Source organism: Halichoeres trimaculatus, unplaced genomic scaffold, assembly GCF_033239565.1.
Source record: "Halichoeres trimaculatus isolate MK-OKI-2021-1 unplaced genomic scaffold, fHalTri1.1 fHalTri1_scaffold_17, whole genome shotgun sequence".
In the NCBI taxonomy this organism is placed as follows: Eukaryota; Metazoa; Chordata; class Actinopteri; order Labriformes; family Labridae; genus Halichoeres; species Halichoeres trimaculatus.
In genome coordinates this window covers 20,956,984-20,982,700 of record NW_027437195.1, presented here as the reverse complement: position 1 = coordinate 20,982,700, position 25,717 = coordinate 20,956,984, and the positions used below count along the sequence as shown (strand labels likewise).

The window sequence follows — 25,717 nt, the reverse complement described above, 5'->3', positions numbered from 1 at the left end:
TGCCAGGTGAACAAGGTGAGAATGTATTCATGACTAAAGATAAAAAGCACAAATTCACTTCATGTGTAACCTGCTTTAAAATGATTCCTCTTCAACAGACACACCAGGTGTTTACACTTGTGTAAAAAAACTCAGGTAACATACCTGGTGAGGCTTGTTTTGCTGTTCAGAGAGCGTGATGTGATTTACGAGGTCAGAGGTCGTGTTTAAAGCTAAAGTGATGATCGAGGCCAGTTCATGTTTAACGGAGCTTGACGAAATGGTGATGGACGGAGCTGGAGGCCGAGGGTTTGAATTTCACCAACCACGACAATGGGAGAGACTCTGCGTCTTAAACATACATGCAGCTTTCAGCACTGGAGTTTGTTGTTATGCATGGCCATTCCTGTCTGTCTGGGCCCGTAATAGACAGGGGGAGGGGAGGGGAACACAAAGAGGAGGAGAATGAGGGTGTTGGTGGATGTAGGTTGTAATGCAGACAGGTCATTTATAACTCTCCATCTCCCCTTCGCTGCATTCACCCCAGAGATTGCACATTACTCAGGCAGAGTACATCGATCTGCAACTGGAGGCCTGTTTTCTTACAGAGGAGACGACTAGTGAAGGAGGGTGAATTCTGCTTCATGTAGAGAAGAAGAAGAAGAAGCTGTGATGATGAGGATGTGCTTCAGGGTGAGACCTAAAGGTCCAGTGTTTGAGGTTTAAGTGAGGTCAGAGGTCATTTTATCAGTTAAAGGGGGGTAGAGAAGAGCACCGGTGAGCTGTGGGATGAGCCTCAGGCCGGGCTGTGGTCATCAGGTCAAATCACAGCAACAACCATTAATACAATAGCGCTGTGTGCTGGAATCTGACAGGCAGACGAGACAGTCTGCAGAGAGAGGGGATCTAGAGGGGGACTAAATATAGAGAGTTGCTGAGGAGAGAGGAACAGAGAGAGCGGGGGGAGGCTCTTGAATATTTCAGTTCTCAGAGTGATTCTAGATGTATGAGGCTTGATCATGCAAAGGTTGGAGCACGAAAATGTAACTTGGAGTGACTTTAATGAAGTCTTGGTGGAGCTCATAACATGACTAATCAAAATATTCAACACTAAACTCTAAAGGAGGAGAAATGAGCTAGTTTGAGTATGTGAAGTAGAGTCTACAGGCTCTTCAAGGCTTTCTTTGGAGCATATTAGCATGCTAGCAATTTTTAATGAACAAAACAGAAAACTTGGACTTGTCAGTTGGAGTCAAGATTTCTGAAGCTAAATTGGAGAAATGATTATTGGCTGCACTTCTTGATGATGTCTGGTCAAAGAAACACATTATAAAGCTGAATTATTGGAATTTTCTCTCTTTTGTTGTTGGTATGAACTGTTTTCATGCATACGGCTCAAATGCCAGCAGAGAAACCAACTTGGTGGCAGTTAAGACTAGGATTGCATTATTCCAGGAATTTTCAAAGTGGAAATTTTCAGGAAAATTCAGGAATTTTTATATTAACTGCATTTATCTGGTTATATACTAGGGATAGACCGATATTGGGTAGGGCCGAATATCAAGGCCGATATTTGGCATTTTGAAGCATATCTGCATCAGCCTTTTTTTTAATCAGATGGACGATAAGAAACAAATTTAAAACTGCGTTGTTGCGGCTTTGATGCAGCCGCTCCACTGTCTGCAGTCACTACTCATTCCCCAGCACTGTCCCACCCACAGAACCATCTGATTGGTTACAAGCAGAGCCATGGCGTGGAAAACAGGTAATCAGCAGTGCAGTTATTACAGTAATTGCAGTTACATTAAAATTTTGGAAAACGTTATTTACTGGAGAAAACTTTAGCTTTTTATTTCTTTAAGTTTTCACTTAACTTTATAAAACATGCTGCTACGCCTGGGAGCTGTTTAACAAATTCATGCTCAAAGCTATTTGAATGAAGTTAAGTGTTGGAGTTCGTATTGGTCAAAATTTTGACACTAATATTTGTACTTTGACTGCAAATGAATATCTGCTTCAAATATTGTCTATCTGCCTCCTTGACTACAAACAATTGGTATCGGTATAGTCCCGGAAAAATCCATATCGGTCTATCTCTATTGTATACGTAAGTGTTTTTACGGCACACTAGTGCCCCATAAGATACTGTAAGGTGTGCCGTGGGAAATAATCCAGTTTCACTTATTTTTTCTAAAAATACTGATAACATGATGTTATCAAGTTGCTTTAAAAGAAATGTACTTTATTCTATGCCAGTAGGTGGCAGCAGGTAACTAACTGCCCTAATACTCAGCTTTAGTGAAGCATTAGACAGTTAGCCTTGACAGTAATGGAGAAATTATTTAAAAGAAATAGTCAGAACTCTGAACAAGGCCTAAGGTAGTCTCAGAAAGCAAAGATGGTGAACTCAAGGCTGTACAGTAAAAGCTGTCTTTCATTCAGATTTACTTTTACCAGGATGCAGTGACACCGGCTATAGTGTGCTTGGTGTTTGGCTAAAAGCTATCCAATGATGCCATAGTCTCAACTAAGTGTATACGCCATTTTCAAATGAACCACCCAATGCCTTAAAACAAGCAGGTGGATGATTTTGTTTGCCTGTGTGAAAACATGGTGAGACAGAGAACTTTTGTGGGAAAAACCACAAAGGAGGAGCCTTAAAGCTAGCTACCACGTTGCTGAATCAAAACTGTTGCACACTGTAACAGAGTCATAAATACCACCTGTCTGCAAAGCTCTTGCTAAGGGGTCGCTCAACTCTGACATGGTAAAAGAAGTCGGGATATCAGCTTTGTGTTCATCCAAACAGGCCCAGGTTTCACAGTATGTGAGTGTAAGAGACTATATTTTTGTTAGGCTACAGAGTGTTATTTATAATACTTTTGGTTGGTGGTGTGCCATGGGACTTTTTCAATGTTAAAAATGTGCTGTGGCTCAAAAAAGGTTGAAAAACACTGATATACATGTATAAATATTTAAGGTTTCAGTTTTTTATAAGCTGACATGCATACAAACATGTCTTATGAGATATCTTTAAATCAAGTCGATAGCAAATTTAAAAAAAAAAAAAATCCAAAATTTTTAATACAATTATTTAAGTTGTTGGGAACAAAACCCTGAAAATTTCCAGTATTCTTGAATCAAAGTTGTCACAGAAATTTTCAGGAAACGTCAAGAAATTTTCACAAAATTTTCTCCCTTTTGCAACCTTGTTTAGGACACATAAAGATTGTATGAAGTCAACCAGATGTCCTCAGAATGATTAAAAAGGGTGTTTTGTTCTTTAATCCTTTGACACTGACAACAAAGTTAATGTTTTCTAAACACCAGAAGTGTTAAACTGTTCATCCTAAAGCGTTCAGACAATTTCTGCCCTCAGGCTTACCTTGAGCTACCCAGCAGTGTGTATATATAGCATACTGTGTATCTGTGTGTGTGTGTGAATGATTTCTGCCTGGTTAGCTCTACAGCCTGAGGCACGACTGGTTTTCTATTATCATTAGTGTGTGTGTTTGTGTGTGTGTGTCAGATAGCTACAGACTGCAAGGAAGAGTTAAAGATGAGAGGAGGGGATGAAAGAGGTTGTCAGGCTGTGCTCAAGGCGAGGGGCCATCTGTCTCTAAAACAATTTAACAGTGCCGTTCATTTGGATGAAAACATCTGGTGTCACAGCGAGTCTTTAGGCTTTAGATTTAAATAACCATCCCTGTAAGTTTTTTTTGTGGTCAAAAATATCACTGCATCTTCTCCTTATTCTTCTTGGTTGTTTTTATGTTTGTGATGGTCTTGGTCTTTGTCGTCTTCTCTGTTGTCTTCTTAGTCATCATCTTTCTCCAGCTGTGTCCTCTTGGTTGGTTTTTTCTTCATCTTCTTTTTTGTCCTCCTTTTAGGTTCTTTCTTATTGTTTTTTGCCCATCTGTGCCTCCTTCTACTTTTTCCTCCTTTTCTGTCTCCTCCTCCCTTCCAGTTATGCTGTCCCCTTTTTAAGACCTGGAAGTCAGAGGTCATTGACTGTGTGAAAGAGGACTTTGTCTGTGTCTTGAAGGTCTGGGAAGAGCACACTTCCTCTGACCTTAAACCCTCCCCCGTACACAGCATTACACACAGATGTCAAGCCTTGTTCTTCCTGGTTGACAGTCCAGATGTTCTAGTCTTCATGTGTACATTCATGCACAGTCATCATACAGAGTGTTTTGGGAGAGTCATTCCCAGAAGACACTGACTGGACCTTCACAAACCACAGGATGACTCATTAATTTGTTTTTAGTTAACCTGACAGCATCATGCTGAGTTATTACCATGAGTGGTAAAATATCAATCTACACATTGAAAATTATGGATAAAAATGGTCCCAAAGCAAAAACGACAATAGTACATTTTTTTCATTTAGCCTTGTGTTTGATTATGTGATTTAACTTCTTTGTGATATTATTAATAAATCCCCCTTTTTATGGTTTAAACTGTTGTTTTTGGTTATTTTGTCTTCTCCAAAGACTGCTTTTACTCTTACAATCAGTCATAACTGAAAAGGCTTGTAACTGTTGAAGCGACTTCAAGTGAATCTATGTTTTTGTTCTGTTTCTGTGAATGCAGGGGGCCCGCGTTTGGGTCAGAGAGAAGGAGCAGCTGGTTCCCGCCACAGTCAACTCATGTGGGGATGGGACTCTGGTCGTCACAACCGACTATGGAGAGGTAAGTGATGTCACAGTTGTTGGGAGTGGATTACTGTTTTCCAGATTGCCTAAAACATACTACCTATGACTCTGTGTGGTATAACTAGGGATTGGTAACGAGATAGGTACTTTTATAGGTACCGACTGAATTCTGTCAAAAGTACCAGGTACCAGTTCACATAAAATCAAAAGGTACCATGTTTAGGTACCTGAACGCATTCTTGTGACTGTGAGAGTGTGGAAGAGTAAGTGATTTTCCATACTGGACATGAACACAGCATTGCAAGGTTATATACTGAAGAATAGATATGTTTAATTGAAAAAAAAGAAGTTTTATTATGAAACAAATTTATATTTTTTTACCACATAAATGCAAAAAAGTATTGAAAATTGGTACCGTTGAGTACTGATACCGGTTGCCAGGTACCAGGCATCTGTATCGTATCGTTTCAAATGTGAAAGGTACCCATCCCTAGGTATGACTGCTCTCTGCTTGTTCTGTTTTGTTGTATGCTTCACTGGTTTTCAATTTCGGGTAGCACAAGTAAAGCTGTTGGGAAAACTGCTTCTGTATAATCCCCATAAGGTTTGAAAAAAGTCAACAAGTTGTTTAAATGGACTTAAATGAATTTTATAGCAGTAAACACTTACCTGTGAGAGAGTTATCACCTCTTTAATTTCTACAAATGACAAGATTTGACTGTTTCTTTCACATCTCTTCACATCTATCTCATGGGCCAAAAATATTAGTGTTGTGGTATTGTTGTTGTAATGCCAACTCGTCCCTGTAGGTGGCAGTAGTACACCTTAAACTGAGTGCCACCTTCAAAAATCACAAAAAGAAGACGAACAGCATTAGCTTCCTGCATTGTAAACCAGGTAGACTGGCCCGTTGCATGCTGAGATATTTTTCCAGATCAGTTGGACATCCAGGAATTTGTGGCATACTGTTTGGAAAAAAAGCCAATATTTTGCCCTAGGACCTAAAAGTTGAAGCTCATGAATGGCTCAATGAGTTTGAATATATGTTTTACACTGTTGTATACTTAATTCTGATTGGTCAAATCCAATTTCTTCAGGGATTAAATTAAACGACAACACTGGTTGCACAAGTCAGTACATTTCATCTCTTCCTGTTGACAATGTGGCAAAAGCTTAAGTCCACATTTACATTTTTAATATGCTCACCATCGATTTCATGTTGCACCTGTTTTTTTTATGAGTAAACTGTTTAAAAACTATCAACTGTTCCACTGAAACCTATTTAATTAGTCTAAAATCTGAGAGAAGAGGTGAACAGTGGCATTGTTGGAATTTGCACTGTGAAACCTGCTGTATTTGCGTAATGTGTCATCTGGTCTGTGAATTAGTGCCCAGATAAAGGTCAGAGTGAAGGTGAAACAGCTGTGCAGGTCCGTCTTCTGCTGCGAGAATCAATAAAAAAACCTGGTCATGATGCTCCACTTTACTGCCCCACTTCTTACCTCTTCATCCTCCCATCCTCCTCTTCCACACTCTCCTCATACATATGCAAAATTCATCTCTGACACACATTCAGCCTCCAGAGGAGAGCTAGAATAGACAGAGAGCATTATGGGAGCACAAATGCTCATTTCGGGATGTCAGATGTCGGACGGTGTTGCCTGAAGCTCTGAGGAGCCAGGCGGGCGGCTGCTCCCACTCCAGTAGCCGTTTAACACCAAAACTCTGCCAAAATAGTGGTATTAAATGTTTAAATCCCATTGTATGTGTGTGAGGGTGTGTGTGTGTTTGTGTGTGTGTGTGTGTGTGTGTGTGTGTGTGTGTGTGTGTGTGTGTGTATGTGTGCGCTCTCAATCTCTACCAGTGGTATGTGCACACATTGCTCTTTGGATTTATTTGACGGCTGATGTGTTTGGCATCCACCACAAACACACATGCGCTCCAGTTGGCAGAGTTAACATGCAGCTAATAATAGACCTGGTCTTTCAGCCCGAATTCAAGGGTCTCAGTCTTTCCTTTATACCTCCAGAGAACATCCCCATACCATTTACCATGAATCCATGCCTGTGGCCTTTCAGAAATCAAAGGGCCAAACGTGGCTCTAAAAGCCTCGTCTTTTCATGTCGCTGCTTTACTAATCCTGTTCTGCAGGAACACACGGGCATTTCCCAAACTGGAGTGTTGGTGATAGGAGCAAGCATTCTCTTTGCTCTGGATTATAAACGTCCTTAACCTTCCCTACCCCCATCCAGCTCTCCTTTTGCCCTCCCTTGCTGCTAGCGGTTGGCGTTTAAATGTTAGCTCTGCAGGAGGTAGTGAATATTTGATTGAGAATCAGCGGGATGAGGGGTTTTCGAATGGTTGGGACAGGATCTGACCCATGCAGACTCTCAGGCTCCCCATCGCTCCCTGCTGCCCGGCCACTGGGCCTCCTGATCTTGGTCATAAATGATTCCAGTGTCCCAAGAGCTTTAGTTAAGCTATTGATAGCCTGAAGCTGAAACAGAGAGGCAGTTTACAGCCAGAACTAGCATTTCACTTATCTGTTTTTTTTTTTTTTTGCTTCGATTTTTTTATTCGCGCTCTCATCTTCCATGTCCCCCTGGTTCAGTAAGCTAAAGTCCCTGACCCAGATCACTGCATCACCGATTCTGGGTTACAAACGCTGCGGCAGCAAAACTACTCGCCTGCACGTCAAATCAGCACATCTCACAACCACAGAGGGTTCATGCAAGTCACTGCATCATTCATAGTCATTTGTACTCTGCTGCTCCACAAGTGACTTCATATGAACAAGGCAATACCCACCTCTGCTATAGGAAAGGGAACATCTTGTTCTTAAGCTGCGTTCCATTTGTACTCAGACTCCGAATTTCAGAGTTCCGAATGGGAACGCCCCCCAAGGTCGGAATTTCTGACTTGTAAGTCGGAGCACCCACACCACCCCCGAGTTCCCAGTAGGAAATTATGAGTTCAGGGGTAAACAGTAATTAAGCTCCTTTTATATCCTCTTTATTTTAGAATTTCTGACTAGTGTTTGTTGCAATAAATCAGCTTTGTATATAGTATTATTCTGTGTTTATATACAGAAATATTACTATTATAGCAAGTTTTTCCAACTTAACAACTGGAATGCCCAACTCGGAGATGACGTTTCCCACTCTCGACTTCCCAGTTCTGGGTACAAATGAAACGCAGCATTAGAGTTGAGATGTTGTAAGCAGGAAAAATAAGAAAGTGTGTCCATGTGGGTGTTTTAAACATAGGCCACAATGTGATCACTAGATGACTGGATCAGAGGACAAACAAAACTCCAGCTCTTGTAGGGTGCTCTCAGAGGGATAGGGGAACTGGAATGGTAAAGGTGTCCAATACAAAGGACGTACAGATCAGTCGGGCCACCTAATGCTCTTCCCTGTTATAAGGACCAGTACTGGACCACAGAGGAATGGAAGGAGGTGGCCTGCAGCAACACAACAAAAAGTTTAAGCTGTTGACTTCACAAAATTCTTACAATGTCAGTCAAACCTTGACAATCAAGTCTCAAGTGCTCAATGGAGGCTTAACCTCGTCACTCGTTTTGGCTCTTCTACTGATACCTTGAGCTGCATTTCAACCATATTAACTATCCCCCTGAACTGCTGGCATTTCAATCGCTGGAACTATAGTAGAAATCTAGTTCAGTGGGATAAGTCCAACCCTGAAAACAGTCCTACCTTGGGAGTAGTACTTTTCTGATGTCTGGATGGACTTTGGGAGGTGTTTTTATTTAACCCTCAATCTACAACTACATCACAAACAGATGTGATTGACTTGGTTTAACAACTCCTAAACAATCATCTTCTTTGAGCCTGATAATGTGAATGTTTCTGTCAGCTCCTGACAGAAACAGAAAAGGGTGTCCCTGTAAACTGGAGACCTTCAGCTAAACGTGTCAGCGCATATCCAGTTTATAACAGCTGTTGAAACACAAAATAAGTACTTGTGAATGAATACAAGGTCAGTGTTCTGCTGGTTAAAGCTGTTTGGGGCTTTTAGAAATGGCTTCAGCAAACTGGTCAACTGCAGTGCTTCATGCCTTGTCTGTCTCATGTCATTTTTGCTTAAAGGCCTTCGTTGTTGTCTTACTGCCCTCAACTGGTCTGGTGGTGTTTTGCAGTTACCTGTGTTTTGTTCTCCCTATGCCAGTGTCCTGTTCGTATGAGCCACTTAAGACCTGGGGAATGAAACAGCTTTAGCATGAGCCCACCTTCAGATGTCTTGTAGTTTTGGTCTTGGGGTCCATGTTTTTTCCAGTTTGTAAGTTAAAATAAGACTATGAAGCTCAGAAATTTAGGAATTAACTCCAGCCCAAGTTGGTTAGCCTGTCTGTAATGCACCAACCCTCTCAGCTTTCATAGCTTAGGTTGGGATCAGTGGCAGCAAGTCGCCCACATGCCCTCTGATTGCAGCTGGAGATTAATCTGAAATCAGCTTTTATCAGTATGAATATTGGCTGATTTAATGATCAGGCTGAAGAAGACGGGTAAGTAATCCTTTCTCTGGTTCTGCTCCACCCAAAGGATTTTAAAGGTAGCCTTCACAGATTTCTTCTTCTCAAAACCAAAATACAAACGTGCAGGGGATCCTTCCTGTTCGCTTGTTGGTGCACGTTTTTTCAGTCACTACCTAAATATATCTTCAAAGGTGATTTAAGAAACAGGGGCCCAGCAGGTATTCTAGCAGCATTTGCAAACCCTCATTCATAAATATTTCATCAATGATCCTAGGTTTTACCTTTCCCTTTTAAATCTGCACAGATTAGTGTATAGAGAGCACAGTTAGATGAGATCAGATTATGCGTAACTTTGATGGATCTGCAGTAAGAACTGGGTCAGCAAGTGGAGTGGATAAAAATAGGACAAATGTATGGTAAAAGAAAAAGAGACGTATAAGCTAAGCTAATTGCATTTGTCATTTATGAAAAGTAAAGTATCCGCCATGGTCTTCATATACATATATTGTAGCTTTATATTTATAGACAAGACACGGATAAAACAGCTTGACAGATACAACAGTTAGCTAAATTTAATAATAATAATTAAAAAACTAGGTTAATCAACATCAATTAGATTTTACCTTCTCTTTGGATGTAGATATAACAGAGTGATCATCGTACCCCATAGACGATGTCTCGGTCTATATCTGCAGTGAACATATGTCCAGCCAAACAGGAATGTGTTACACTTGGATAAGCAGAGGATGTAGACACAGACAGAAGGCCAAACAAGGTTGAAAAAGACACACCTGTATCCCCACTCTACACACAAACAGATATTCAAGCAGACAAACACACACACACTCACAGGTTACGTTAGCGATGAGCTGTCTGTTACGTGACCTGGATTTCAGAAGCTAGTGTGAAAGCTGTGGCGAGAGCTCACGCGAGCACAGAACATGCTGCAGGCATGTCTTCCTCCATACACACACACACATACATAAACAGACCCACACACAGACAAATGTGCCTAATGAAAAGTGCAGAAATGACTAGTTAAGTCTGAGTTGGCACAGAAACAGGCGGATGCTTCTGTGTGATCTTCTGACCCACATTCATTCCCCCTTTCACTGTTTGGTATTTGTTCCCTTTGAGGACCCGTAGTTACTCATTTGTCCTGTATCACATAATGGGATTAACTTAGCTTTATCAAAGTGGCATGCAAATAAACACTGATATGCAAACACACACAAACATCTTCCTGTGTCTGTCTCTGCACTGTCCCATATCTGTGCATACCAAGCGGAGATCACCTTCAGGCTGGGATGAGTCTGAGCTGCCAAATCCTAAAGGATGATGACATATGAAAGGTGTTGTTCGCTTCAGTGCTGGGGGCCAGAGGAGGCAGAAACAGAGTCAAAGCTTGATATTAACCTCCCCCGGTGGTAAAAGACACGTCATAGAAGGTGCACTTCTAGTCCTGTAAGAGGATTGGATTCAATTTTTGTTATGTGTGAAACTTGGGGCCGCAATTTATCATTTGACACGGGATGGGATGACTAATGTTTCTAATACTATATACAAGTTTGTCCTTTTAATTTTGCACCAACCAGTTCTGTGTTAGGCTGCATTTGATGGCTGAGTGTGTTAGTGCAGTTCATAGAAGGCTGTCCCATTTTGAAGGCTCCTCCAAATGTGGCCAACAAATGACAAATGAGCCCTACTTTCTCTGGCTGCAAAGGCCCAATGTATCAGAATTCTTTGTGGCTAATTTTCATACACAGGTAAACAATCATAGTCATTTGTTCAACAAGAGAGCAAGTTTTAAAAATGTTATTGAGGACAAATGAATCAAAATTTAAAACATTTTTGAAATGTTGGTAATAATTATGTAAAGCTGCATCTCAACCATAGGAACTATCCCCAGAACTATGTGCTATGGTATCCAGCTGAAAGTCGTCAATCAACGAGCTGGCATTTCAAGCCCCATCACTGGTTTAGACAGGAGCTTTAGACAGTGGAGCACTCTGCTGTTTTGCCAGTTGAAGGACTTTGAATCAGCTTTGACTGATGATGGCTCTGTCACTAAGCACTTGTCTCTTTTAACAAATTCTTCTTCTGTGCAATAAAACACAACCAAAACCAGCACAGGCTGAATATCACCCATGCTAACAGGCTAACTGTAGTACTTATGGACTGTATTATAAAAGAAGTAGTCCCAGTGACATCACCTGTCTGTTTCTGAAACAGAGTTTTGAAGCAATTGTTGGCGGGAGCCATATTAGAAATGTGGCTCTGCACTTACAGCGTTAGGGCCCCAACCTCCCCATCAGCTGAGCTGTACCAGCTGATGGGGAGTACCAGGCTGTAATCATGTTTATTTCTGCTGTAAAAATGCCTTTTTTTGCTTGGTGTGTATGTAGTTTACGGTACTTCTGGGGCCAGCCCCAAGTGGACAACCAATAAACTGCAATTTTTAGAATTTCTGCATGGACTCGTGTTTTTAGACCAGTTGCAGCTTGGCTACACAGCTCATCTGTCTTGTGTCGTTTTCACTAAAAGATCTTCGTCTAGGGCAGGGACGATATGGTTTTGTCACGATTCAATTCTAGCCTCATTTCAGACTGAATTTTGGGGTGCCGATTCCATTTAAATTGCGATTCTTTGATATTTACAATATTTTACATTTTTTTAAATGATGATGGTATCAGACTATCTCAGAAGCCATACTTTCCCATAATATACACATCACATGAGTCAGAGACAAACATTTCACCCTCTGCTGGAGAAAAGTGGAAACTTTTTCCTATCCAGTTTATAAACAAAGGCTGAAATGAAGAATTTGAATTTGAATTTGAAAAAAAAAAATTGGGGGGGGACAAAAAAAATCCAGATTTAGATATTGTCAAACAAAAAATCCGGACTTTCGAATTTTTCCCCCACCACTACCTTTGTCGTTGTCTTACTGCCCTCTACTGGTGGTGTTTTGCAGTTACCTGGCTAATGTGGTGCTAACACTGTTAAGCAGTTAGCCACATTAGCCATTCTATGACAATCTCTTGGTTCAGTAAAAGTATTCACTCTGTTTAAAAAACATCCCTTTTACCTTTCGTATCCTCCTGCTCCTGTGCTCTGACAGATCAATCACCCAGCTCCTGCGGTCCAGAGCCCAAAGAGCTTTATTTAACCCTTTGGTTTCATGATAATTTGACTCTATGTGAACATCTGGCTGCAGCTGCTCCTCTGACTTTTAATCTAAAGATGTTCAAGGTCAGATTATAGAAAATACCCCCTCAATTTCTCTTAATCCTAATCTGACCAGTAATGTCCACCCAACTTGATCCAAAGCCAGGGCAGGTGCATACAGTAGTGTGTGATACTGTAACGCACAGAAAAAAAGAGAGCTGTGCAGAATATATAGGTCACTGTGCCCACAGTGCTTTCCCTCTCTCTCTCCCTACTCTATCTACTCTGTCTTTACCTCTCTCGCCCCCTCTCCTCACTCTGGCGGCTGCTAATAAGTGAAGTCAGATGAAGAAGCTCGTTTCCCCCCGGCTCTGCTCCTGAATCATGCAAAGCAGCTTCAGACTTCAGAGAGCTTTACAGGAGGCTGCCGCTTCCACTGCGCGTGTGTGTGTGTAGAGAGTGTGTTCACATGAGAAAAACATGTTAAAAATGCAGCGATATTTCAGGAAAGAGAGAAGAATCTGAATATGATGAAAGAGGAGAAGCAGAATTTGAGTCTGTCAACATGTCTCATGAAAAGAAAGAGCATTGTTTACATATTCTTTTGTGACTCCAGAGCCGTCCCAGCTTTCATATCCTGGTGCGGGAAATATTCTCCTGAAGAAAAAACAACTTTCTCTCCTCTCTCTGTTTTTCTTTCACTATTTCTGGGTCTTACCTCCATCCTTTACTCCGACAATGAATTATTGAGTGTGAGGTTTCCCCTTTTAGACCTTTCTGTGTAGCCAAACTTACTGTGTGTGCTGAAAATACTCAACAGTTTCTGTGTGTATGTGTGTTACAAATCCACCAGAGGGGAATAGAAGAAGAAGTGGGAGACTTTCTGGAAAAAAAAATACTTCCACTTGAGCAACACTTTATTTTAGTCACTGACACACTTTCTCAGTTCAGAGCATCCCTTCTCCTTGAATCATCTGCGCTGGTTGTCCCGAGTGGTTTTCCTAAAACATCTCAGCTTTGTCTGCTCTGTAATGCTACTAAATTTGACAGATTTGGTTTAAGGAGCAGTTGTAAAATCCAAAGCTGCAGTCTAGACACTGATTTGTGTTTCCTTACTCTTAATAGTGAAACTTTCAAGTTTATTTTTTTTAATCCACCCTTCAAGAAAGTGATTTCCTAAAAGTGCTGCAAGGTTTCCTGTAGAGGGTAACAGCTGAAGAAAAAATAACTTGAAGGTCTCATAAATATATCCTGGTTAAAAATAAAAAACTGTGTATTAGGGCTGCAGCTATCGAATATTTTAGCATTCGAGTATTCTACTGAAAATCCCATTGATTAATCGAGTAATCGGATAAAATACATTTTTGTTTAGTTAAAGAGCAGTTATTTTTCAAATGAAAGTTTTTCTCTTTAAGAAATAGAATTATCTGATACAGCACGTCAATAACAGCACTTGCTTTGGTAGCTCTAAAATTTGTAAACACACTTTGACACATTTTTTGTGCCTTGTACATCTCATCAAATGTTGCGGACCCAAATGGCACCCGTTTCGTAGAATGACCCATTAGTCTCCAAACTCCAGGAAAGAAGCTAGATTTGTTGCTAGTTGCTATTTTGTATAAGAGGTAGCTTGAGGGGTCTGAAAACTCTCCTAATATGGCCTCAGCTCTATTTGAAATACCACTCCTTGATCTTTTTTAAAATTAAACGATTCCTCGAGACGGAGAAAATTACTTGAGTAATTTTTGTAATCGAGTACCTCGAATCATTCGAGGAATCGTTTCAGCTCTAGTGTGTATCACACACTTCAGATTAGAAACTGGGAGTTTGACAGGCATTGACAAGTTCCAATAATTTATGAATATGTGATTCACATTGCCCTAACTTTAAAGCTCCTATCAGTAATGTTCAGATTGAGTTGTTTTGGTGCCCCCTCTAATTTCTTTGCCAATCTGTATTGTTTGTTGGATGTGGTAGCCGTAACATCATTTAAAATGAGGGTCACCCTCAATATTTTTTCTGAGTATTCTAAGACAACTTGATGATGATTTGGTGATGATTTGTTTCTCAGCTTCTGTCTTTTAACGGTCAGATTTGTCACTTGTTGTAATTATCAGCTGTTGAAAAAGCAAAGGACAACTACTCCTCACAGCAGTTACAGACACTTCGATTTATTGAATAGAAAAAATAATTGTTTTATACCCTGTCAAAAACTCTAAACAGGAGCTTTAATGTCTGGTATGTTTTTGTGTGGCTAAATTTTAGCTAAGCTAGATGTTTCCTACCTAAAATTTGAACATAATTGACTGATTCCATCTGTTTACATGTCAGATTATAATAATAATAATAATAATAATAATAATAATAATAATAATAATAATAATAATAATAATAATAATAATAATTATTATTATTATTATTATTATTGTTAACAATAATAATACTAATTTATTTTATTATTTATTTATTTATTTATTTTTAAAGAACTGATTTTATCTGAATCTTTTATCTTGACATTAAGAATAACTTTCTTTCCAAGTCATCAAGTGTAAAAAAAAAAATAGAAAAAATCAATCCCCGTAATTCATATTTAAGGTAACACTGAACCTACCAGAGGATGTGCACTAAAACAGGTGTTTGGAATTGGTAACAATAGTTTGGATAACACAGTTTTGTTGTTTCCAATACCATCAAAATAAAATTCCTTAAAGAGAGGGTGTTATGATTTCCTGTTTATTAGACAAGGAAACAAAGTAATAATGCTGGTTGTTCATACGTCATACTTATAAATCCCTGAATCTGTCTGTAAACAGCTTAAAGCGCTTTGTTCCATAAATAACATGAGATCTTAACAAGACTTGCTGAAATCATGATGATGTTGTCATAAAGTCTGTCCTCTACAGGCCTCCAGAGGGCTGGCCAATCAGAGGAAAGGGGGTTTATATCAAGCAGCCTTGAAGAGATATCAGCTAAAAAGAAGAGGCTGAATTAAGGGTTTTCTTAAATACCAGAGTGAGGGAAAAGAGTTTCTTAACTGCAAATTCTGTAAAGCTACGACAGAGGTAAATAAAAAGCCTCCAAATAAAGAAAAATTAAAAAAAATGAATACCCCCTCTTTAAGCTTCATTTAAAGAGGGGGTATTGTGCCATGGCAGGATCCCTTTTGATACAAGTCAAACAAACTTTGAAATGAGAAGATAACAAGCTTACTTTTTTCCCTCCCAAACATTAATACAACTGTAAAAGGTATGAGAGAGATGATTGGAGGTAAAGCTCAACAACCAACCCCTCGAATATTTATCAAACCAAGCGTTCCTTTTCTGTCAGTGTTGTGCTTGTTTGTTGTCCTTTTGGTGTATGTGTGTGTGTGTGAGAGAGATGGTGAGTGTGAAGCCTTATCTTCTGTGAGCTGTAATTTTCCCCTGATTGCAAAGGCAGGCTTGACTCTGTGATTGAAACGGCTTTCAGTAAGCCTTCAATTACAGGCAGGGGTCTCAGATTGAGCCATTTAGGTATTGAGTGAGTGCATGAGCAAACACCCAGGGATCCATGTGCTTAAGACAGACAGAAAGGAGAGAAAGAAGGAGAGAGTCAAGAAAGGAGAGAAAGAAGACCTGCTTATATAAAATATAAAACAGAAAATAAGACAGAGAAGCTGAGCAGGGTGGTCAGAGAAGTGAGGTAAATTAATGAAGAGTGGGACGATGTGAAGGAGTGGAAATCAAGAGAAGAGAAAGCGAAACGACAGAGCGGGGGAAGGGATGAAAGAAGAGTGATTTACAAAGAGAAAGACAGATGAGAGGGACAGATGTGACATGATGACATATAGAGAAGTAGAGAGTGAGAGCCAGATTTAATTAGGTGGGAAAATACAGAAATCAGCCAAGTCATTGACAAGAACTGTGACTAACCTAAATTACTGAACACAAACGCAAAAATGCATAACTGACTCTTTTAAATTTTCAGGCTGTTTTGTATTTATAGATATGTTTAGTGTATAATCCTAAACCTCTTAATGAAGGCACACAGAGGGGCTGACGGAAGATCTCAAACAATGAGACTAAAAAGCTTCTGACTGCCGAGATGAGCTGAAGTAGTAATCACAGTTAGAAGCTCTTCTCTCAGCAGTCAGTCGTTTATATCAAAGTGTTTCTTTGTCACAGACTAATGTTTAGCGGAGGCCTTAAAAAGTCTGTAATGCCAGATAAAACGGTACCTAAAGTAACAATAACAAAGAAAATCTTTTTTTCCTTTTTCTTTTCATTTGCTTGTCTTTTCCAGTTTCCTTTTTTTCTCTCAGTTTAGATTTCTATCTTTTTATTTTTCTTTGTCTATTTTATTCTTTGGCCACTTATCTGAAACGTTAGAATTTTTTTACTGTCCAAACACTTTCTTTCCTTTTTCTCTTTTTTTCCTTCTGTCCGCCTTGCTTTTCTTTGTTTTCTTTTGTATTTTCATGTCTTTTTTCCCTTCCTTTTGTCCCTCCTTCTTACTATTTTTCTTTTTAACCTCTTTATTCTTCCTCCCTCACCTTTACTTCTTTCTCACCTTTTTTCCTTTTTTCTTCCTTTGTTTTCCACCTCCCCTTTCCCTCTCTTTTCTCTTTCTTTCTTCCCTTTTCCTTCCTCATTTCTTTTTTATCCTTCCCTTTTCCTTCTTTCCTTTTTCTTTCTTCCCTTTTTCTTGCCTTTTTCTTTTTTCGTCCCTTTTCCTCACTTCTTTTTCTTCTCCTTCTTGTCTTTTTCTTGATTTCTTCCATTCTTTCCTGATTTCTTCTGTTCTTTCTTTCCTGATTTCTTCTGTTCTTTCTTTCCTGATTTCTTCTGTTCTATCTTTTTTCTTTCTTTCTTTCTTTCTTTCTTTCTTTCTTTCTTTCTTTCTTTCTTTCTTTCTTTCTTTCTTTCTTTCTTTCTTTCTTTCCTCCCTCAACTTTTCTCATCCTCTCTTTAACTCTTTTCTTTTTCTCCCCTTTCTTTCCCCCTTTTCCTTTCTTTTTTCTTTTATCTTTTTTAATTTAATTCTCTTTTTCCTACGTTTTCTTTTTGCCCCCCCCTTTTTTTCTTTTAAATCAATGTCAATTCATTTGAAGATGTTTCACTAATTTGATTGAACAGGTTTTATTAGGAGGTCAGAGCAAATAGTTTTATTGTTTTGTTCTTGATTTTGTGTACTACTGTTTTTTTATGCTCAGTTATTTTTGATCAGACTCTGACCGTTGATTAACAGCTGGTCGGAGACTTTATGGCACTCTGTGATTCAGGGTGAAGACATGGAGTCAAGTGGTCAGGGTCATCGTGAGGCTGGTGAGCAGTTCTGCGGTGAACATGAGTTATGTTTTCTCTAATGGAGGACGAAGGGGTAATTGGGTCATTTCATCACAGCTGAGTGGGCGGGTAAAGGTTAGCGACTTAGACCTCATCATCAGTTAACGGCTCAAACACACATGACTGAGAGGAGAGATAAAAAAAACAACAGCTCATGTCAGCTTTCTGTTTGTTTCCACACAGAAACGACAGCATGTAACGTTTACTGTTCATCTGAACGCAACAGCTCTCCACAGTGTTTGAGCGGTTAAACAGATTTGAAGAATGAGACGCATGAATGCCTACAGCGAGCCCGTTTACCACTCTCAGCAGACTTCTATCACATCTGTTACAGCACATGCACACACACACACACACACACTCTCATACTCACATGGAGGGTGGAGGCTGGCTATGAGTTTTTCTGACATATTAACAGCCTGGTTTCATAAAGGTTGAGGCTTCTATTCTTAGAGTTGATTCTGATGGAGTGAATAAATGACCTTTAATGGAACAGATACAGAACTACCTTAGTGTGTGCCTGTAAGGGTGTGTGTGTGTGAGTTGTCTGCAGGAGCAGGTCTGTAGGTCATTGAAGTAGTGCACATGTGAGTGCGACATGGATGCAAGCTGAGCTGATTTCACCTGTCAGGTCCTGCCACATCTACTCTTTTTCTCCTCCTTCCCACTGACAGCTGGCTTCCTCACCCCCGGTGTCCCCTATTTTCTAGTTTCCATGGTGGTAGATTATATGGATGAAGCTGGGGTCCATTTACCAAAAGATCTGTATTTATATCATGTGGATTTCCACACTGTTGCATCACAGTTAACCATAATTACATGGCTAATAATGAAAGGCCTCATGTTTTAGCATCTTTTTAGAAAATCTGTTCCTCCTTAGAGGGATGTTAAGCTGGAGAACTGTTGTGCCTGGGTCTCATTATATACCACACTACTTTAAACTGAATTTCCTTTTACTTTTAAATCATTACTTAATTAATGCAGCTTGAGAAACAAGTACAGAAAATGTACTTCTTTTGGAGGCTGATTAATGACACTCTGCATTTCTCATCGTCCTCTAGGTGCTCTACCTGCAGCAGGCAGAGATCACCAGGGAGAAGGTGTACGCCATGCACCAGTCGAGCATCGATGGAGTGGAGGACATGTCCGCTCTGGCTGAACTGCATGAAGCCGCCATCATGCACAACTTGTACCAGCGCTACCAGAAGGATAACATCTACGTAAGTGCTCCCTGACAGGCTCAGATATGTTGTGTGAGAGTGTGTAAGTGGCGTACATGTGTGTACATAATGTTCATGACATGATGTATCCTCCTTTTTTTCCAATAACCTTTGCATGCATGAAGCTTTTAGTGGGAAGCACAAATCATCTTAACAGACTGGTCAGCTCTAAGTAGAAGGAAGTGAAAGGAGAGAGAAGCAAGTCAGAACATTATGGTCCACTTCTTTTCTAGTTTGATACAACAGCAGTGACTCCCTCTACAGATGTTTGTTTTGTCTTTATGAAAATAAGATTTTGTGGCTTTGTTTTTAGCTGTGGTTTCTCAAGTTCGTTAATCATAAAGACTTGACATAGCCTCTCAAGTAACATTCACTACACTCTTAGCCTGAAAAAGTGAAGTCTACCCCAAAAAATCTGGTAAAACCATTGCCTTAAAAATAGTGAGCAATGAAATTTTGACAACTTATGTTGACTTCACTAAAATCTGTTGTGCAAAAAAAAAAACTGACCCTGTAAACCACTCAAAGGCCATGTCCACACGTAACCAGGTATTTTCAAAAACGAGTATCCTCCCCTCGTTTGCTTTTAACAATACTTTCGTCCACACGCAGCAGGTAAATCCGCTGGTGAGTGTGGCTCGAAGCATGCCAAATCCATAATGGGCAGTGTTTTCCAGTCATAAAACCCGTGCCAGCCAATCAGAATGAGCCCCCATCATTCAGCTGTGACGTTTGACAACTGAAAACTCAGTATACCGGCGTCCACATGAAACCATGAAACTGGAATTTTCCAAAATCTTCACTTTGGCCAGAGTTTTCAGAAAACATTGTTTTTAGTGACGTAAAGCTGAGGGTCCTATCACAAGGTTTAGGGCAGAAATTACCCCTACAGCAGTGTTTTTGTGCAGCAGAAGCCCAGGGCGCTCGCACGAAACACCCCCTCCCTGCTCCTCTGCCGGTTTCCTCTGCACTCAGACGGGGCCATATTTTACTGGACCAAAAACACAAATAAATGGACTCCCACAGAAAAAATCTGATATCGGTCTGCATTCACGCTTTATTTAGAGAATTTTCAGCGCGTTACTTTCACACAAAAACAGCGTTTTACGTTGTTATTGCATATTTCGTCCTGGCAGACTACCTGCGTTTGTTTAAATCTGGCATGCCGCGTGCGCGGACTGATACACTAAGCGGCAAGCGCCTCATAGCCAGCTGTGGCTCTGCAACGGAGGTAGCGCCGTTTTACGCCACGATGAGAACTAGAGCCTTATTTAGCGGTGTTTTTGTGTGAAAGTAACATGCTGAAAATTCTCTAAATAAAGCGTGAATGCAGACCATTATCAGATTTTTCCGGTGGGAGTCCGTTTATTTGTGTTTTTGGCCCCATCTGAGTGCAGAGGAAACCGGCAGACGAGCAGGGAGGGGGTGTTTGGTGCATGCACCCTGGGCTTCTGCTGCACAAAAACACTGCTGTAGGAGTAATTTCTGCCCTAAACCTTGTGATAGGACCCAACTTGTTCCATCCCAGAGTATCACTTTAAAGGCTGTGGCCAAGACTAAAGCTGAACAGTTTGGATAAGACAATGACAACTGTAATCAAATATGCAATAAAAAGTGAAGTATATTTTCTTTTTATAAGTGATGTTTAAAAAACTTATTTTTCTGTAGCTTTGTTTCGACACTTTTTCATTGAATTTCCTCAACAGCCACACCTACAGACAACATAAAAACATGATTATCTCTTTTGGTGATTATTAAAATAGATACTTAGATCAATGAATTCAGGCCGTGAACTTGCACATTTTAATCATGTGAGTCAAAAGTCTGTCATTTGGAAAGCCTGGAAACCTGAAAGATTATCAGACAACAGACCAATGAGTCCTCTTGGGTGTGACCTCATCTAGATGATGAAATATTGTTGATACGCAGATTTTGTTTAAGCTGATCATCAGTATTAACCCTGTGTGGGGTCAGATTACGGTCCCACTGTGTGTGACTGCTTCTATGTGTATTTACGTCATGCTGCCCGGTGTAATATGTGTAGTCGAAAAAAAAGCACAGACAGAGTAATATGACACGATGGTGGGTCTGCAGGGGAGAAGTTTCCAGGGAAAAGCTGGGAAATCAAGGTGTTGGTTACAGCACTAAGAGCTAGAATAAAAACTTGCATCCTTGCTGTACTTTAGCTTTCTGGTACCTGAGTTCCTTTTATTTTGATTTACTTGCAAAATAGTCAAAATTATTTTCTTTGGATATTTTTCTAAATTTTTCAGGTGGATGCAGTTCATATTAAGTCTAATACAGCAATTTTATAAATAAATAAACACACCAGATTTTAGTTTTAGGACTAATATTTTTTGTATTTGAAGCAGACAGGTGAGAAAAAAGGACACAAAGACCTCCTGTTCAAAACTGATATCAGGTCTTAACCTCTTTCAGACTAATATCGGCAGCATCCTGGCAGCTGTCAACCCCTACAAGCAGATCGCGGGCATGTACGACCCAGAGAGGGTGGAGCTCTACTCCAAGCACCACATCGGGGAGCTGCCTCCACACATCTTTGCTGTGGCTAACGAATGCTACCGCTGCATCTGGAAACGCCATGACAGTCAGTGTGTCCTCATCAGGTAAGCTGTGAAGAATGTGACCATCTATTCTTTTTAACTTACCACCTTGAGTTGAGACGCCAGTTTGGAGATTAGTGTGTCAAAGCAAACAAACCTGAGAATTACTCCTTTTTCCTCCCAAAAACCAAAGCATTTGCATATACAGCCAAGGACATCTTACAATGGACGAAAGTGTTGGTCAAGAGGAAAGATTTTCCTGATTGTCACACCAGATGGAGGCTCAGCATCCCTGGGCGACAGCAATACCCTCAGCAATTTTCAAAGCAATCTGGCCCTCGTTAGACTTTATCTTCAGTGAACCAAGCGTTCCCTGTCTCCTTTACACCATTAATGACAGATTTCTCAAAATGTTAATTGCTTTTTTTGCACACAGAGAATGTTAAAAAAATCCACATTTCCAGACATATTGGACAATTGCCTTCCTGTAACACTGCAGGCAAAGGTAACATGAACACATGAATGAATCCTGGGTTAAGAGTGACCGTGGCTGGCTAGATTTCTGTGATTAGGAAAAATAAGAAACAGCTTCTCAAAACCAATGAAATCAAAAACCTCACTGATGGAGAGCAATCTGATTTTCTTTCTGGTTTTCTTTCAATTACACTCACTTGGTTTGTTAATTATCAAAGACAGAGGGCTAATGCTATATGTCTGAAGGTATCAAACCTCACTATCAGGGACCAGTTAGAGATACGTGAATGTCAGAGAAGGTCACAGTGTGCTTAATTAGATTGGGTTGTCTTTGTGTGTGTGTGTGTGTGTGTGTGTGTGTGTATGTGTGTGTGTGTGTGTGTGTGTGTGTGTGTGTGTGTGTGTGTGTGTGTGTGTGTCCTCAGTGGTGAATCAGGGGCAGGGAAGACGGAGAGCACTAAACTGTTGCTTCAGTTCCTGTCGGTGATGAGCCAGAACTCTTCTGGGACTCCTTCGTCGGAGAAAACAACGAGGGTGGAGCAGGCCATTGTGCAGAGCAGGTACACATGGAGAGCTGCCGTTGTTTTAGTGTTACTGTTTAAAAGTCTGTCGTAACAAAATATGAGTCAATTCAAAGAGGAGCACATAAAGGCAGATTTGGAGAAAAGTTGAGTCATCAAATAGAAATCCGTGCGGCCTGAATGGTAGTGAGGCTACAATTGGTGGACAGTTTGTTTTAAATTCACCTCCTGTTGCAGTCAAAACATCATCTGCTCTGTTATGTTGTACTCAAATATCCCATCAGTTTCCAAGGAGGTTTGTCGCGCACATATAGAAAACAAGTATTAACAACCTATATACACTCACCGGCCACTTTATTAGGTACACCTTGCTAGTCCCAGGTTGGACCCCCTTTTGCCTTCAGAATTGTCTTGATCCTTCGTGGCATAGATTCAACAAGGTAGTGGAAACATTCCTCAGAGAATTTGGTCCATATTGACATGATAGCATCACACAGTTGCTGCAGATTTGTCGGCTGAACATCCACGATGGGAAACTCCCATTCCACCACATCCCAAAGGTGCTCTATTGGATTGAGATCTGGGGACTGTGGAGGCCATTTGAGTACAGGGAACTCATTGTCATGTTGAAGAAACCAGTCTGAGATGATTCCAGCTTTATGACATGGAGCGTTATCCTGCTGGAAGTAGCCATCAGAAGATGGGTACACTGTGCTCATAAAGGGATGGACATAGTCAGCAACAATACTCATGTAGGCTGTGGACTTTAAACCATGCTCAGCTGGTACTAAGGGGCCCAAAGTGAGCCAAGAAAATATCCCCCACACCATTACACCAGCAGCAGCAGCCTGAACCGTTGATACATGGCAGGATGGATCCATGCTTTCATGTTGTTGACGCCAAATTCTGACCCTACCATCTGAATGTGGAGCAGAAATCCAGACTCATCAGACCAGGCAACGTTTTTCCAATCTTCTATTGTCCAGTTTTGGTGAGCCTGTGTGAATTGTAGCCTCAGTTTTCTATTCCGAGCTGTCAACTGACAGTTGAGTTACTGTTGCCTTTCTATCACCTCCAACCAGTCTGTCCATTCTCCTCTGACCTCTGGCATCAACAAGGCATTTTTGCCCACTGAACTGCTGCTCACTGGATATTTTCTCTTTTTGAGACCATTCTCTGTAAACCCTAGAGATGGTTGTGGGTTAAAATGCCTGTAGATCAACAGTTTCTGAAATATTCAGACCAGACCGTCTGGCTCCAACAACCACCTTCAAAGTCCCTTAAATCACTTTTCTTCTTGACCATGTCTACATGCCTAAATGGACTGAGTTGCTGCCATGTGATTGGCTGATTAGAAATTTGCGATGACAAGCAGTTGGACAGGTGTGCCTAATAAAGTGGCCCGTGAGTGCAAGTTTATAACATAAAACCTTTCATTACCTTTCAAACCTTTATTGCTGCTTTCTGAGCAGATAAAAACACAAGACTGAGGGTTTTTTTTATTTGCTAGTCAACTTGAGTTTAAGCTTTTAAGCTCAAGTCTTCAGCGTTGCTTTTCAGTATCCGTGCTCTCTTGTATTACTGAAAAAGAACAAGCTGCCTCTGTCAGCTCACCACAGATAAGTAAAGGTCAGCTGTATAGTGTTGCTGCTGCTCTAATATGTACTGAATGACCTTTGCTGCACATTGTAGTTGCACAGTAATTCTTTGCTTCCTGTAAAATCCAACTCACACCACATTTTTTTCCTTCTCCGCAGTCCTATCATGGAAGCTTTTGGAAATGCAAAGACTGTTTACAACAACAACTCCAGCCGCTTTGGGAAATTCATCCAGCTTCATTTCTCTGAGTGTGGAAACATCCAGGGGGGCTGCGTCATCGACTGTATCCTTCTGTTTTATGCACCAAATGATCTTATTTCATATGCACAGTTACTTCTAATCTTATTTCTGTTTTGTTTCCTTGACTCATTTCTTTTCAGATTTGCTGGAAAAGGTAAATCCACATGAGCAGCTCAGTCATTTCAATTCCCAAGCAGTGATTTAAAAGCTTGACACTGTGAATCATAATGACATGTTAATTGAGGCTTTGCTGCATTGATTTTTGCCGTAGAATCGGGTGGTTCGACAAAACCCTGGAGAACGAAACTACCACATCTTCTACGCTCTGTTGGCGGGAGCTAACAAGGAGCATAAAAGTGAGGGAAGCATGAAAGCTGTCAAATCATCAGAAACACCTTATTGTGAAGCATCCAAGTATCAAAATGTGCCTCCATCCATCCATCTATCACCCTAACTTTCATTCTCCTTCTCTCTCAGGTCAGTACTTTTTGGAGGATCCTGCTGAATCTTTCCACTACCTCAGCCAATCAGGGTGTCTGAAAGACAAGAGCCTGAATGACAAAGAGCTGTATACCAGCGTTATGGTCAGTGGCACCGTGTTTTTCCTGTTGACTATACATTTTATGACAGAAAACTGCCTGTTGAAAAAGCTGCTCAAACATCTGTGACATATGATGGTCCTGAGGGGACAGCTAGCTGCAACTTAAAACATACAAAATAATGCAAAACAAACAAGCGCTAATTGGCTAATTTCTGGTTGTAAACATTGCGGATTTAATGGATTCCCTCAGGCCACACTAGACATGTTTTCTCTACTTAATATGTACACATTCGTTAGAGTCCAACCTTTGAGTCTAAAAGCTCACAGAGACATTGAACAGTTTCTGTGAATGTTTATCAGGGCCATGTTCAGCCGGTGGAAAAACTAGGGCACCAATTTTTTTTCATGTAATATTTGAGCATATAAATTATGAAATAACTGAATTTGATTTAACTAAACACATTTTTATTCCTGGAAACAGTATCTGTCATATGAAAATTTAAGCAGCCAAAAAATGTCGAGTTTTTGTGTGTTGAAAAAGAATAGTACAAGACCTTCGCAACACTGATTTTATGACACGTTTGACGGGCAGGCTTCAGACGCCAAGGTCCGCCAAAAGCTCTGTCTCCTTTAGGTCTACAGAAAGCTGACCAATCAGAGTGCTGGGGGGTTGTGGAGCAAGGAGCCTTAAAGAGACAGCAGTTAAAAAAATGTTGTTGTTTTTTTCTGAGCTGTAAAATATGTTAAACTTCTACTGGGTACCAGAGTGATAATTTAGAGTGAAGAAAAAAACAAAAAAAAACAACACAATACTGTGGGACTTTCACTTACGAGTTCCACGACAGATTCGTTTTTCAATATACAAGCTATCATTCAGCCAAATTTTTGCTTAAGTTAGAGCTAAAGTTTGGGTTTCAAGACACTTTAACCCTGATGG

The 25,717-nt window shown here is 40.4% G+C and overlaps 1 protein-coding gene across 1 annotated transcript in view; it reads left to right on the top strand.

Moving 5' to 3' along the window:
* myo10l1 (myosin X, like 1) overlaps window positions 1-25,717 on the top strand; it is a 56,457-nt gene that overhangs the window by 9,344 nt on the left and 21,396 nt on the right. Inside the window, exons 2-9 of the mRNA XM_074691577.1 lie at window positions 4,573-4,671; window positions 18,683-18,841; window positions 21,281-21,468; window positions 22,305-22,439; window positions 24,158-24,282; window positions 24,380-24,393; window positions 24,511-24,595; window positions 24,717-24,823. Of these exons, the coding sequence (XP_074547678.1) occupies window positions 4,573-4,671; window positions 18,683-18,841; window positions 21,281-21,468; window positions 22,305-22,439; window positions 24,158-24,282; window positions 24,380-24,393; window positions 24,511-24,595; window positions 24,717-24,823 (912 nt within the window). The remainder of the gene's footprint in view (window positions 1-4,572; window positions 4,672-18,682; window positions 18,842-21,280; window positions 21,469-22,304; window positions 22,440-24,157; window positions 24,283-24,379; window positions 24,394-24,510; window positions 24,596-24,716; window positions 24,824-25,717) is intronic.